This window comes from Dendropsophus ebraccatus, chromosome 2 (assembly GCF_027789765.1).
Source record: "Dendropsophus ebraccatus isolate aDenEbr1 chromosome 2, aDenEbr1.pat, whole genome shotgun sequence".
Classification (NCBI taxonomy): Eukaryota; Metazoa; Chordata; class Amphibia; order Anura; family Hylidae; genus Dendropsophus; species Dendropsophus ebraccatus.
This window is the reverse complement of record NC_091455.1, coordinates 186,856,790-186,870,438: the sequence shown is the minus strand read 5'-3', so window position 1 is coordinate 186,870,438 and position 13,649 is coordinate 186,856,790. Positions and strand designations below refer to the sequence as shown.

Genomic DNA, 13,649 nt, shown 5'->3' with positions numbered 1-13,649 from the left:
TGTCCAAGTGGGTATTGATTAAATGAGTTCTAAGCCCCAATCCTTTTCCAGAATTTCCAGTTTTGATGGTGAGCCCATAGAGAGATACCGGCTGATCCCCTGTCCCTGGAATATAAGATGGAACCCCAAATCCCAAGCAAAATAAATGAAACCAAAGAACACAAAAATACAACACATTGTAATCAGATGTCACAATTTTATTTAAATTCACATGACACTGAAAGAGTCACCCTCCAGCTCTTGGGTGAGGAAAAACCCCCTGTGGGGGAAACCTCGAGGGAGCCATGGCTGGAGAGTTGCCCCTCCTCTGGGCTTAGAGGGTAATACCAATATAACATAATTTAAGAATTTGTACACTTTATCTGAATTATAGACAACAACATAAAAATCGACTGTAAATATACTACACCGGATGTGAGAGAAATCTGGCTGCCATATCTGTCACCTTATTATGGCTAGGTGGAAGTACTCCCCCCTTGCTAGAACCTCCAAATTACACCAAGGGTAGGAGAGAGTACAGTAGTCTATCTCAAGGTCCTGTGGTGCATCCAAGATGGCGCTGATCCAGGCAGCGGGCCCTGCTTTTATGGAATCTTCTCTATGACATAAGCGATTGTCCATGTCATGGTTGCCATGGTTACTACAGATGCCCACAGTGAGCTGATGTATTAACCCTTTAATGACTCTCAATGCGCATTACTGCAGATGTTATTAAACACACCTGTGACCAAGCAGCTTATGGTTCGGGCACTAAGAATAATAAATAAGCTTAGAGATGACACACATTGTTGTAGATGTAACTACAGACCGGCCCTGTAACCAGCACATAACTCACAACTTTTTGACAGACCTAAAAGGGACACACATAGTACAATGCACTACATTAAAACAACCTGCACACGTCCTACAACGGACCTGTATCTGTCAGTATCTTCACTACATACAGCATGTGTGGTTGTCATGGTGATGCTGCCAGAACTAAACATGGCCGGTGTGCAGGACCTGTGTTGTTAGTGCTGCCCTCACGTGAGATGATGGGGAGATGGCTGGTGCCCCCTTAGGCAAATATAAGTATCCTAGATCTTTTTAGTTTGGGCATTCAGACCTACAGAAACATTCAAATATGCCCCTATTACCTTGCTGTAAAATTAATCTGCACAACATTTTTATCTCTTTCTATAAAAGGTTGAGATTTGTTTTAGTGACTGGAGGGTGAATTTGTTACTATTAGTGGACATTTATTATATTTTATTAAATTTAGTAATGTTATATATGCAAATTAGTTATTTTTCTTTCTTTCAGGGAGCGGGTATTGGAAATGCATCATTGTTCACTTTTGGATTTGCTGGAGCTACTTTGGAAATCATTCTTATATTGTATCCTTTGTCTGCTGGTTTACTTGTATATATTCATGTGTCTCATACTGTAGATGAACAACTTTTTTTAAAATAGTAAATAATTCAGTATTTTTATAGAAAAAATTGTGTTGTAGATAGTGCTATGTTTTATAAATAAATCATTAGAAACTAAAGGAACCCATTATAAGTCAGTGGGCCCATAGGGTGCCACCAGTGTTCATTGTGTCACGGATCCGGCACAACATTCTAAAAAAATAAAAATAAAAAAAAGATATACTGATTTGTCTATATGCACTTTCTGTAAACAATATGGTCCATTTTCTAACTAAAATGTACGTATAGTATGTGAGAAGCCTAATGATCTGCTTTGAGTTAAAAAAAATATTTTTAGTCTATAAGAAAAGTTGCATTTGCTCCTGTATTGCTGCCTGCAGGTGTCGCTGCCATCATTGTTATAGAAGAACATTTATCATGAGAAAGATACAGGGGCAGTGGCCAGTTTATGGTGTGTGTATGTATATATATATATATATATATATATATAATATCATATTTTCCGCCATATAAAACGACCCCCAACTTTTCCAGTTAAAATAAAGAGTTTGGGATATACTGATATACTTGCCGTATAAGACTACCCCTCTCCCAACACACACAAAATTTCATTAAGAACATCAGACAGCAGTGAGATCTGAGAGGCAGAGAAGGAGGTACAGTAATACTGGTAGGATACAAGGGCGGGCCAGACCGGTGAAAGAGGTGTGTTTTTCTGGGCACAGCGCCACTTTACCATATCTCTTTTTTTCCATACCCCAGACATCTGTAGTTTGCTCTGCCCTTCATAGGTTGCCACATACAGTGGGGATGCAGCCGTTTTTAAGCTTCCCATACTGTAGTCAGATTCTCCAGAAAAAAAAAAAAAAAAAAAAAAAAAAAAAAAAAAAAAAAATATATATATATATATATATATATATATATATATATACACACACTGTTTATATACAGCCGACTATCTTGTCTAACAGCAGTGATCAGAGGTCACAGGTTTTATTACTTTTTTATCTATATTTTTGGGAAGGGAGGGGACTAAATTGTTGAGGTGTTTATGGCATTAACCTCATATGTTAATACCGAAGTCCTTTCCGCATGCAGATAGCAATTATGTTTATTTTTTGTAGTTTAGGTATTTTTGAGAAATAGCAGGAGGGGGGTGATTTTAATGTTTAACTGGGTTTATTATCATTTTTGCATTTTCATTTTTCTCCTAAAAGCCATAACTTTACGGAGCAATTTGAGGCCAACTCTTTTAGCAGATTTACCATGGCAGGCACGGAGACCTAGTAAAAGCCACCGACTGCCATAGCGACCAATTGACTCCCCCATTCATTAGTGGTGGGCATCTGCTACAGATAGCAGCTGGCACCTCCTGGCCTAAGCATGGCCTAAGCTCCTGACCCTACTTTATACCACCCCTTTAAGACAGCTGACTTAAACAGCTGCATGGCGGCCATGAAGGTTCAAGAAGCTTCCTCTAAGTATGACCCTTCCATAATACTTGCCAGGGGTTGTATATCTATAACTTTCTAAATTTGCCATTCATGCCGCCAGGACCTACCGCAACAAATAAAATGCTGAATTTAATTATTAACAAATTGACAATGATGGTGGGTGAAGTGGAGGAGGTTTGGGTAAATCCATCAGGTTTAACCCTCTTCACGCACTTGAGTAAATGTGCCGCATTCCTCCTGACAGACCGTCGCTATCCTGTCTCTATTACCTTAACTTTTGTCCAGCTATCTGATGGTTTCCTCTGTGGTCGGCTTCTACAGCCTGCGTTTTTTTGGAGGTTTCACACCCAGGAAAGATGACACAACAATGACCAAGGTATCCGTACAGGGGGCTGACGGTCATCCAAGTGGCTGCTTTTTTCCTCCCCCAGCAAGCATTTCCCCCTCTGAACCCACCAGCCGAGCCCTTTACTAATTGTTCCCAATGGTTCATTCGCAGCGATCAGTATTTGCCCGTAACCTCCGTAAACACAACAAACTGGAAGACTTTTCTAAACGCGAAATGAGTGGGAAAAGGGGATGTGTGCTCTGTTTAATTTGGACGCCGTCCATTCACTTGATAAAAAGAGAGAGCCCGCAATTACTGGTCTTGTTAACCAGCCATAGAAACAGTGAAAGGGAGTTTTCTTTCTTCCCAAAGGACCGTATTGCTAATGAGTAACTTTGTGCGAACTGTACTTCACTCAGCCGCTCTGAAATGTGAAGAACCCCGGCTACTGCGAGGAATACAGACAGTCATTCACATTTAAATCATTAAAATAAGACTGGAGGGGCCCATTCAATTACGTCTTACAAGTTAAGGCTAATTTGACTCCGCACAATCTGACACCAGCCTGAGAAGAATGAAACTGTTAAGTAACGCTTTGACACAGATGTATACATTTATTTTTGTTGGATATTCCCACAAGCTGGCTGAGGAGGTCAGTAACTAAGGAGCAAGCATTGTCCTCTTTAATTGCCCATATGACTCTCATTTTTTTTTCTTCTTCGTTCCATTCTCTGTGCCTGGACGTCTCCTAAAACTTATGCTCTCAGCTCTATAGTTCTTCTCGGCTCCTATAGTTACAGTACTAAAATTCACTCCAAGAAAGTAAATACATTTTATTTTGAATAATAACCCCCACCTATCGAACAGTTACCTGGATGTCCTAAAAGTTGGCATTGTGGTTATAAAACTGTCAAAGGATTCTGGACTGACAGAGTCTGATGAAGCAGATAGAGGTCTGGGTCAAACAAGTGTGAACGGGGACAGACAAGAGAGTCCACAAATAGTAACTCTGTTGGGTTTGGCTGGTGTAATAGGGATGGAAGCACCAAGGCTGAGCGATGGTCTCGTAATCCAAACCAGCAGCTTTATGTTCAGGTCATCAGACGCACAGTCAGGGCAGGACTTGCGGCCATAATACGAATGTAAAAATGCATCCGTCTTGTGCTAGTGAAAAGCAGGCCTTAAAGGGGTACTCCAGTCATGTAAAACTTTATTACCTCTCCCCACTGCCCTGGTGTCTTCCTGCGGTATCTCTGGGTCCCCAGCTGAATGCTCCCCATTCCACTTTTAAGACTGACTAGTCTCGGCAGTGACAGCCCACTCAGCCAATCACTGATCATGGCACTGTCACTTTAAAGATACTTGTTACATGACATTTTTTGGATTCTAGCAAATCCACCAATTAACAAATTGTAATATCTATGTTTCTTCTATTCCAGATCATTGGCAACTGTGTTTGTATTCTGGTACTTAGCTCAGCTCTGCCCGTCATGTCCAGAACATTAGGTATGTATACTGACGTATGTTGTGATCAGTTAGCGATATATTGAAATGGCCGCCGAACAATACTGGGGTCTTTATTAAGGCCAGGCAGCGCGACTAATGGTGCGTTTACACAGACAGATTTATCTGACAGATCTTTGAAGCCAAAGCCAGGAATGGATTTGCAAAGAGGAGAAATCTCAGTCTTTCCTTTATGACCTGTTACCGGTTTATAGTCTGTTCCTGGCTTTTGCTTCAAAGATCTGTCAGATAAATCTGTCTGTGTAAACGCACCATAACAAACTCCAATCTCGCTGATCTGTGCTCCTTTGCTTTTGTAGAGGGGAAGGGGGTGCTTCTTTTTTTTTGCAATTTTCTTCATTACATTCATAGTGAGAAAGAATTACTTATCTGCTGATTCCTTGCATGGCATTGCTGAACTTGGTGCCTGCTGGTCATTACCCTGGTTTTCTCTTCACACAAGGAAGTGCCAGCTCAGCCACTGTTGGCTTAGAGGACTCTTGTGTCGAGATGTCTCCAAGATGTAGTTAGCCATAGGGACTGGGCACCATCAGCCCAACCAGGCCAGTTTTAAAAATGATAATTGTGTACCCATCCGCCTTCTATCCCGAAGGAAGGAAAGAAAGAAGTATCTCTATAATGCTAAGTCTTGTATGGTTTTTGTTTGTTACCGTTTTCCTGGTTGACGCAGTATTACCTCATTCTTGTAGCTAGTTGGCTTGGATCCGATCTCTCTCTGGTGTCTGCCACTACATTATGTGCTGACATCTTTGTTCTCAGTACCCAGAAAACTTGACAGCCAAAAGTTTTCAATATTTTTAAGAGTTCCGCGGCGGAACTCTCTCCGCCACAGAATCTCGCCAGCCTCCGTGTCATACATGCAGTCTAAGGGAGGGCTCACGCACCTCCTCTCTTTGTGCTTCTTTCTCTGCTTGGAAGAACTTATATGTTCTCCGCTCTGAAGAATTTATATGTTCTCCGCTCTGAAGAATTTATATGTTCTCCACTCGGAAGAATTTATATGTTCTCCACTCGGAAGAATTTATATGTTCTCCGCTCTGAAGAATTTATATGTTCTCCGCTCTGAAGAATTTATATGTTCTCCGCTCTGAAGAATTTATATGTTCTCCGCTCTGAAGAATTGACAAGTTCCGCTGCGGAATCCCCCCAGTTTTGCTCCATGTGAACTGGCCCTAAAAGTGTAATTGCCATCGACCCTTTAAATATTTCTTAATAATTTTCCTCAGTTCCACCATATATGTATAAGAAGTACCGGGAAGGTCCAGCTTTCATCCTTGTCACTTTTTTTTTTTTTTTTGCACAATCCGCTTCCTTTTTCACTAAAAACTATTTACCAGATTGGATTAACGCTTCAGAAAAGCAAAGTATTAATCTGTATGTGTGTAAACAGATATAAAAATCCTGTGGGAACTAACAAATAGCCTTTGTGTGGCTTAAGCCCGCTCCCTCTTTTGCGCGCTTTCTAAAGCTGATTTTGCGTGCACAATAATGCGAGATTGTCGGTAACAGTTGGTAGTAATGTACACTGGTCATTGAGAGGAAGGGCGCTTGCTGGGCACAATTGTTGTGACAAAGAAAACAAATTAATAGCGAAAGCCACTTTTTTCCTCCCCACCCCCCCGGCCTTACAAACCACATTCCTGAATAGTTTGCCATAGAGATAAATAAAAGAATAAGATAGAAGGTAAAAAGAAGGATGGTACAATTAGAAGACTGCTAACAAATGCACAGACACAGCTGTCCAAACAGGATTAATAGACTGCATTAGGGTACAGTGAGTCATGTGGTGCTTTGCAAAAATATCAACATACATCGCGCTACATGTTATGCCTGGTGCTTTTCAATAGATGAAAGGGAATAAATACGTTAAACAGATTCATGGTCTTCTCACAGTATATAAAAAGAAAAAAATTTGAGAAAAACTCTTAGTTTTTTTTTTTTTTTTCTTCTAAATCAAAGAAGTAAGTGGACTGCTTGTGATGGGAAAGGTAAACTGAAGAAAGGAGAGGCAATAAAGTCATTCACGTGACAATCCTCTTTTGCCGTTTAGTATGGAAATAAGGTTAACACTTCAGAACCTTGCCTGAGTGACGTCTTTTTAGTTAGAGGAGTGACCTGGTCTCCTCTGTAGCCGGCCCAGCTCATAGACTTTTTTCAGAGCCTTCTAGATTTTTTTTATTTTTTTTTATGGTTGTGAACAGTTGTTTTTCTAGGTGCCTCTCCTTGTGATTGTAATTGCTTACATTAAAGGGGTATATATTATATTGTTTCTTCCTTAAAGGGAAAATCACAGTGAATTTTTTTTTCTTTCAAATCAACAGGTGTCAGAAAGTTATATAGATTTGTAATTTACTTCTATTTAAAAATCTCAAGTCTTCCCATTCTTATAAGTGTTGCTTTATTTACATTCTGACACAGTGCTCTCTGCTGCCACCTCTGTCCATGTCATGAACTGTCCATAGCAGTAGCAAATCCCCATAGGAAACCTCTCCTGCTCAGGACAGTTCCTGTCTCGGCTAGAGATGTCAGCAGAGAGAACTATGTCTGAATGTAAATAAAACAATATTTCCTGCAGGACATACAGCAGCTGATAAGTATGGGAAGACTTGAGATTTTTAAATAGAAGTAAATTACAAGTCTCTATAACTTATTGACACCAGTTTATTTAAAATATTTTTTTTTTCCGCTGGAGAACCCCTTTAAGTTCTTTAACAATTGCCAAGTACTTTAGGATAACTGAGTGATGAGGCAGATCTAAACATTAACATAAATGATGAAAAAAATGTTCTTATTTTTACTTTTGTAGAAACATATAAAAAAGAAACACAATTATTTGTATGTATGTATATATATATATATATATATATATATATATATATATATATATATATATAAACTATTCTCCTCCACATTCTCACATTAGCATTCAGTATTGTGCTTGTTGTGGATATTCCACCTGTGCCTGATACAATTCTCATTTCTTGTCCTATCCCTACAGGAATCACTAGATTCGATCTGTTGGGTGACTTTGGGAGATTTAACTGGCTGGGGAACTTCTACATTGTTGTTACATACAATCTGATATTCGCCATTGTGACCACACTGTGCTTAGTGCGCAAATTCACCTCAGCAGTTCGGGAAGAGCTGTTAAAAGCAATAGGTAAGGTATCTTCTTTTATTCTTGCTTTGACTAATAGTAGACTGGGCCTGGGGATATTCCATAGTATTTATCAGACATGGCCATGTTTTATTCTGTATCTTTCTTTCAAAAAACAATATTTTCCTGTCCCCTGGGTGACTATTGTGCCAGTAATACTCATGTAGACTAGATGCTCCAGTAATGTTACAGCGCTAGGGTAACAACCACATCACTGGAGGTTAGAGGGACTGTTCCATTCAGGACAAGCCCTCTCCATCGTTTTTTTTTTTTTTTTTTTTTTTGAAACGTGTTTATTGTTTTCAAAAACCATCAGAACAGATAGTATGACGATTACATCAAATTAACGACAATATCACAGTACATAGTATACATGCCAGATAGAACCTTTTATCCCTAATAGAATGTCATAGTTCTAGAACATCAGAGAGTCCAGCTCGCACGTTATTCCAGAATAGTCACTAAGAATCTGTATCAGCAAATAAAGCGAAAGTTCAGTTATGATGATAATACATCTGGCAGAAGACAACGTGCTTGTAAGTAAACATGTTAGCCTACCAGCATATTGGTATCAAATCATGGCCTATGGTGGTATTACCTATCTGCAGATATGTTAGAACCAAAAACAGTAACAAAAACAATCGCCTCCCCCGTCCCCGGCAGTCACCCAGCCCTCTGTATTTCCAACACACCCAGGGTGCCCTTTAAAGGAGAGCTGTCAGCCGGGTCAGCTCCGCCAAACCCATGCCACTCTCTGAACAGGGCACGGCATACATACTGGCTCCTGCGCTTCCCGGTCTCGATCCCACCGTGGAGATATGGCCGCCTGCTCATCAGCGCGCTCAATATGCAGATGAGCTGAGTCCTATGACCGTGGGAAATCAATGGAACAGTGATTTCCTATGGCCATCGGATTCATCTGCATATTGAGCGTGCTGATAAGCCGACGGCCATATCTGTGCAGCGGGATCGAGAGTGGGAAGCGCAGGAGCCAGTATGTATGCTGTGCCCGGTCCGGGGGCTGACAGTTTTCCTTTAAAGCTTCTATGTTATACCAACCAGTGCTTCTATAGTTATACATAAGATCAACAATTTCTGCACGAGCAAAATGCTGACAAATAAAAGCTCTCCACCTGGTGAAGAATTTCTTGGTCTCTTTTTCTTTATGCCTAAGCGTCTCCACCTTATCATAGAGCAGTAATCTATGTTAAATAGTCACTAGTTCTTCCATAGTGGGGGTCTCAGGCTGTAACCAGTGGCGCAGGATACATTTTTTTTTTTTTGCCACAAGACTTACTATGTGTAACATTTTGACCTCTCTACATCTTTATGTTTCTAAGTAATACTCATATCTTTTAAAGGGTTTTGCTCTTCAAATGGGGTTTACTAGGCTTTAAAGGAGAAGTCAGGCGAAAATTTTTATTCCAGTATTGTATTGCCCTCCAAAAGGTATACAAATCCACAATATATACTTATTACAGGAAATGCTTATACAGTGCTTTTTTTCCCTGCACTTACTACTGCATTAAGGCTTAATTTCCTGACTCTCAGAGCTGTGCAGGCTGTGGCTGCTGGAGAGGATGATGGCAGGGGGATGCTCAGTGTCCCTCCAGTTCCCTGTGTCCCTCTGCCATCATCCTCTCCAGCAGCCACAGCCGGCACAGCTTTGGGAGTCGGGTCGTGACATCACCATATTATCCAGGAAGTGACATCCCCATGTTATCCAGTAAGTGACATCACCATGTTATCCAGTAAGTGACATCACCATTTTATCCAGGAAGTGAAGCCTTGATGCAGTAGTAAGTGCAGGGGCAATACAATAAAAATTATCACCAGAGTTCTCCTTTTAAACATTGATGGCCTGTGCAATAAAAGCGCCGCTACAGTGACCCACCACCACCATTTTAGTGACCAGATTCGACTGCTTCCAACTGTTCTATCTGATCGACAGGAGAACTGGGTTTTGGTATCCCACCAATAAGACATTGATGGCCTGTCTTGTAGATTATTATTAGTTATTTATAAAGCACCCTTAATTTCAGAACGTTATACAATAGATAGGGGGTAACTAACAGGAACATTACTAGATTAAAAACACATTACATTAAGGCAAATGGCAGACTGGTACATGGGGGAAGAGGACCCTGCCCGCGAGGGCTTACAATCTGTGCATAGACCATCAATGCTAAATAGCTGGATAACCCCTTTTTAACATTCAGTGTCGTTTGAAAAATGGTTAGTGTGTTCGGATTTGATCGATAATCGTTTAGTGTATTAGCAGACAACGATTAAACGACCAACAAGAAATCGTTAGTCATTTGATAGAGTTTGGACCTATTTTTATTGTTGATCGCTGCATAGAATAAGACATGGTTCGCAGTAGCGATGAACACAATAGCGACGACAAGACGACTGTAAGAACGATCATAAGTAACCATCATCGTTCCTTGTAATTGGGTGAGCGATTTCAGGTCATTCGCCATAGCGGTCGTTTGAGATCATTTGTCGTTGAAATAGTATTCTTAGTCCCACTGCATTATACGCCTATAGAGCTCATCTGATGCAGTGAGATCTCGGCCTCTCTCTGTTACAGGGATTGTGTTGTTTCATTGCTGTTCGTTATATTTTTTCCTATAATGAACTGATGAATTGGTGATTTTCATGTTGCCACCTTGTTTCTTTGCAGGTTTAGATAAACTTCAGCTATCCAATGAGCCCAGCGATTCACCTTCTCCAAATGGGCATCAGAAAACACTGTGAATCCCCACAATCCTGCTGTGACTGACATTCCACTGAGCTGGGAAGGTGGCCACCGCCTGTTACATGGCTCTTCTCCTCCATACAGCTCTATAGACTATAGGTCATTGTGGCCACAGAGCTGCACTTCTGTGAACCAGAATCTTTTACTTTTCTTTTTTTGCATTAGTTAAGTTTGAATGTAGCTGAACCTGTAGAAACACAGGCCATGGCAGACTGAGCCTCATGTATCCATGGTGGTACTCGGCAGAGTACAGCTTTCATAAGCTGAACGTGGACTCTGGTTTGACTTTTCCTACATGAAGCTCATTGTGCCAAGTAGCCATTATGATTTAGAAAACAGGGGGCAGGCTTGTCTGTCATAGTTTCAGAAGTTATGTCTTATTTCTGTTCCCCCGCTCCTCAGGTTAAGCGTATGTCTTATCATTAAATGCTACTTATAAGAAAAATGTAGAATCTGTCCAACCATTGAGACCCCCCACCAAACCAAGGGTCCCCTGTTTGAATGGAGCAGCAGTCAAGTATGCACACTATCACTTCATTGAGATTCTAGGGGACTGCTGAAGATAACCAGCTACAGTGTTCACCTGGCTGTGAAGTCCCAGAGCATGACTGGAGCTGCTGTGCAGATACTCAGCTGCCACTCCATTTAAACAGAGGAACACAGGACCCACGTTCTTCTCAAAAGGGGGGTTTCCAGCAATTGAACCCCCTACCCCTTTAACGTAGAAGTCTATGTAATTGATGGACAAGATTTACATTGACTTCTAGTTTCCTATAACAGCTACATACTGTTACCATTGAGTAAAACCTGTATTGGTTGTGTGACCCAAGGTAAAATTATGGACTGCAATGATAGACCGCTATAGTGTAGGCCAAGTTGTATAGCAGCTTTAGGCTTTGAGCACACATGCAGTTTGGGGTGCAGTATGTTGAGCAAAAGTGGATCCAGTTGGAAGGAGAATTAGTATCCTCAATTTTCAGTTTCCTATAAATCCACTTTTGCCCTTTGCGGAAACAAACCCGCCGCAAAAACTGCATGTGTGAATCCAGCCTTAAATTGTCACTTTGTTTTCAGTGTGTTGCAACCTGCAATGTAAGAACAAGTGGGAGATGGAGATTGAAGTGAAGCTTACTGACTGGTGTTATAAAACGCCGTGGTCGGGAGCTGAGGTATGACACTTCTTGTCACTCACTAAGGTCATGCACACAGCACTGCTCTATTACATACCTGTAGAAGTGTCACGCCCTATAGTGCTACACTATAGCCCATAGAGCTTCCCATTATAGATCAGTGTGTATGACCCTTACATTTGTCCCCATTGTCCTGTAAGTAAAAATTCACATTAGATCCTAGCGTTTATATCCCATGACTAGGTGCCTATTTATACAGCGTAAGTTAAAGGTAACCTGTGATCACTCTAATGCCTTAACCATACGTAGTCTGGGTAGTCCTTGGCAGCTCCCCATCAGCCTGATAGGTCACTCCCTATATATACAGGTATCAAAGATGGTGGTGTATGGTGAAGGAACCTCCCTAATGGCTCCCCTGGTTCAGGCAGCGTAAAAGTGATTTCAGGTTCCCTATAAAAATGGAAATACTGACCGTCTGTGTTACCATTAGTCATAGTTATGGCCTCCATATCGAGACCACAAGACGACGCTGTAGTTGTCATATAAATGTGAAATTTGAAGGCCTGCACTATGTAAAGCAATACTCCTAATCTCATACTATGTAGCGATTACAAGACCACCAGTTTATCCCATTTCTGCTATTCTCTCAATAGGTAGAAATTGTCTCATTCTCATATACAGAGTTCTTATTGGTGCTACATATACAGCCAAGTACATGCAATATAAAGACCACCTAGGGCTTCACCTATAGTGCCCTAACATTGTAGTATATATGTATTACAGGCTCAGGCTCTAGGAGGAGATTTCAGGTTTTGAATGTTGAGGGTGTATTTGTTGACATAGCCATATCTGTATATGACACCTTTTGTATGAGAAGGGTAGATAGACTAGTGTACATGGCTCATCTTAAGAGCTTCTCCCGGGTACTGAATTTGTACAATATGTATATTAATCTTAGGGCAATTAAAGCATACCTGGCTCAAATTAAAAAAAACAGTCACGCCAAAAGTTTTTATTGGTGGAGAGGTGGGGAGAGATGGATGCAGCCATGTGCCTCTCTCCCTGCTCTTTGTCTGTGTGAACCCCATAGATTTGGTCACACAACAGAGCCAGGATAGAGTGTGCTAAGTGTGGTGTTTAGAGATGAGCGAACCTGGAGCATGCTCGAGTCGATCCGAACCCGAACTTTCGGCATTTGATTAGCGGTGGCTGCTGAACTTGGATAAAGCCCTAAGGCTATGTAGAAAACATGGATATAGTCATTGGCTGTATCCATGTTTTCAAGACAACCTTAGAGCTTTATCCAAGTTCAGCAGCCGCCACTAATCAAATGCCGATCGTTTGGGTTCAGATCGACTCGAACCCGAACCCGGTTCGCTCATCTCTAGTCAGAGCTTTGCATATTCTTGTAGTACAGACCTCCAGACCCTCTGCATAGATATAGACTTACAAGATCACAGATGGCTGCTTACAGCTGCTCCTGCACTATGTGTAAAGACTGAATACAGTAATGGTGTATACAGCTAGTGACATGTGCAGGAGATTACATGCCGTATATCCGCAAAATAAAGCTCTGACTAATATAAAATAAATGCAGCGACCGCCGGACCCCAAGTGTTAATAAACAAATATATATTATTTTCAGGCAGCACTGCGATGACTGTGATGTCGTTTCCAGAGATATGACATACACTGATATATAATGCTTCTTCAATATAGATAGAGAAGCTTCCACAAAATGTTCCAAGCAGAGAGTGCAAGATTTTAGTTTCTTAGAAAGCACAATCCTGATGTTATAGCTATATGTAATAGCAGCTTTGTGAGCACAAAGAATGGCGCACTTTCTGTTCCGCTTCTGGGTTGCAGTGTCTGTTCTAGGTCCT

At 41.0% G+C, this 13,649-nt stretch overlaps 1 protein-coding gene across 1 annotated transcript in view; it reads left to right on the top strand.

The window, feature by feature from the left end:
• The window catches only part of LMBR1 (limb development membrane protein 1), a 93,662-nt gene extending 80,678 nt beyond the window's left edge, over nucleotides 1–12,984 (top strand). Inside the window, exons 13-17 of the mRNA XM_069958891.1 lie at nucleotides 1,303–1,376; nucleotides 3,152–3,242; nucleotides 4,634–4,700; nucleotides 7,717–7,878; nucleotides 10,562–12,984. Coding sequence (XP_069814992.1) covers nucleotides 1,303–1,376; nucleotides 3,152–3,242; nucleotides 4,634–4,700; nucleotides 7,717–7,878; nucleotides 10,562–10,635 — 468 coding nt within the window. The 3' untranslated portion in view covers nucleotides 10,636–12,984. The remainder of the gene's footprint in view (nucleotides 1–1,302; nucleotides 1,377–3,151; nucleotides 3,243–4,633; nucleotides 4,701–7,716; nucleotides 7,879–10,561) is intronic.
• The last annotated feature ends 665 nt before the right edge of the window (nucleotides 12,985–13,649 follow it).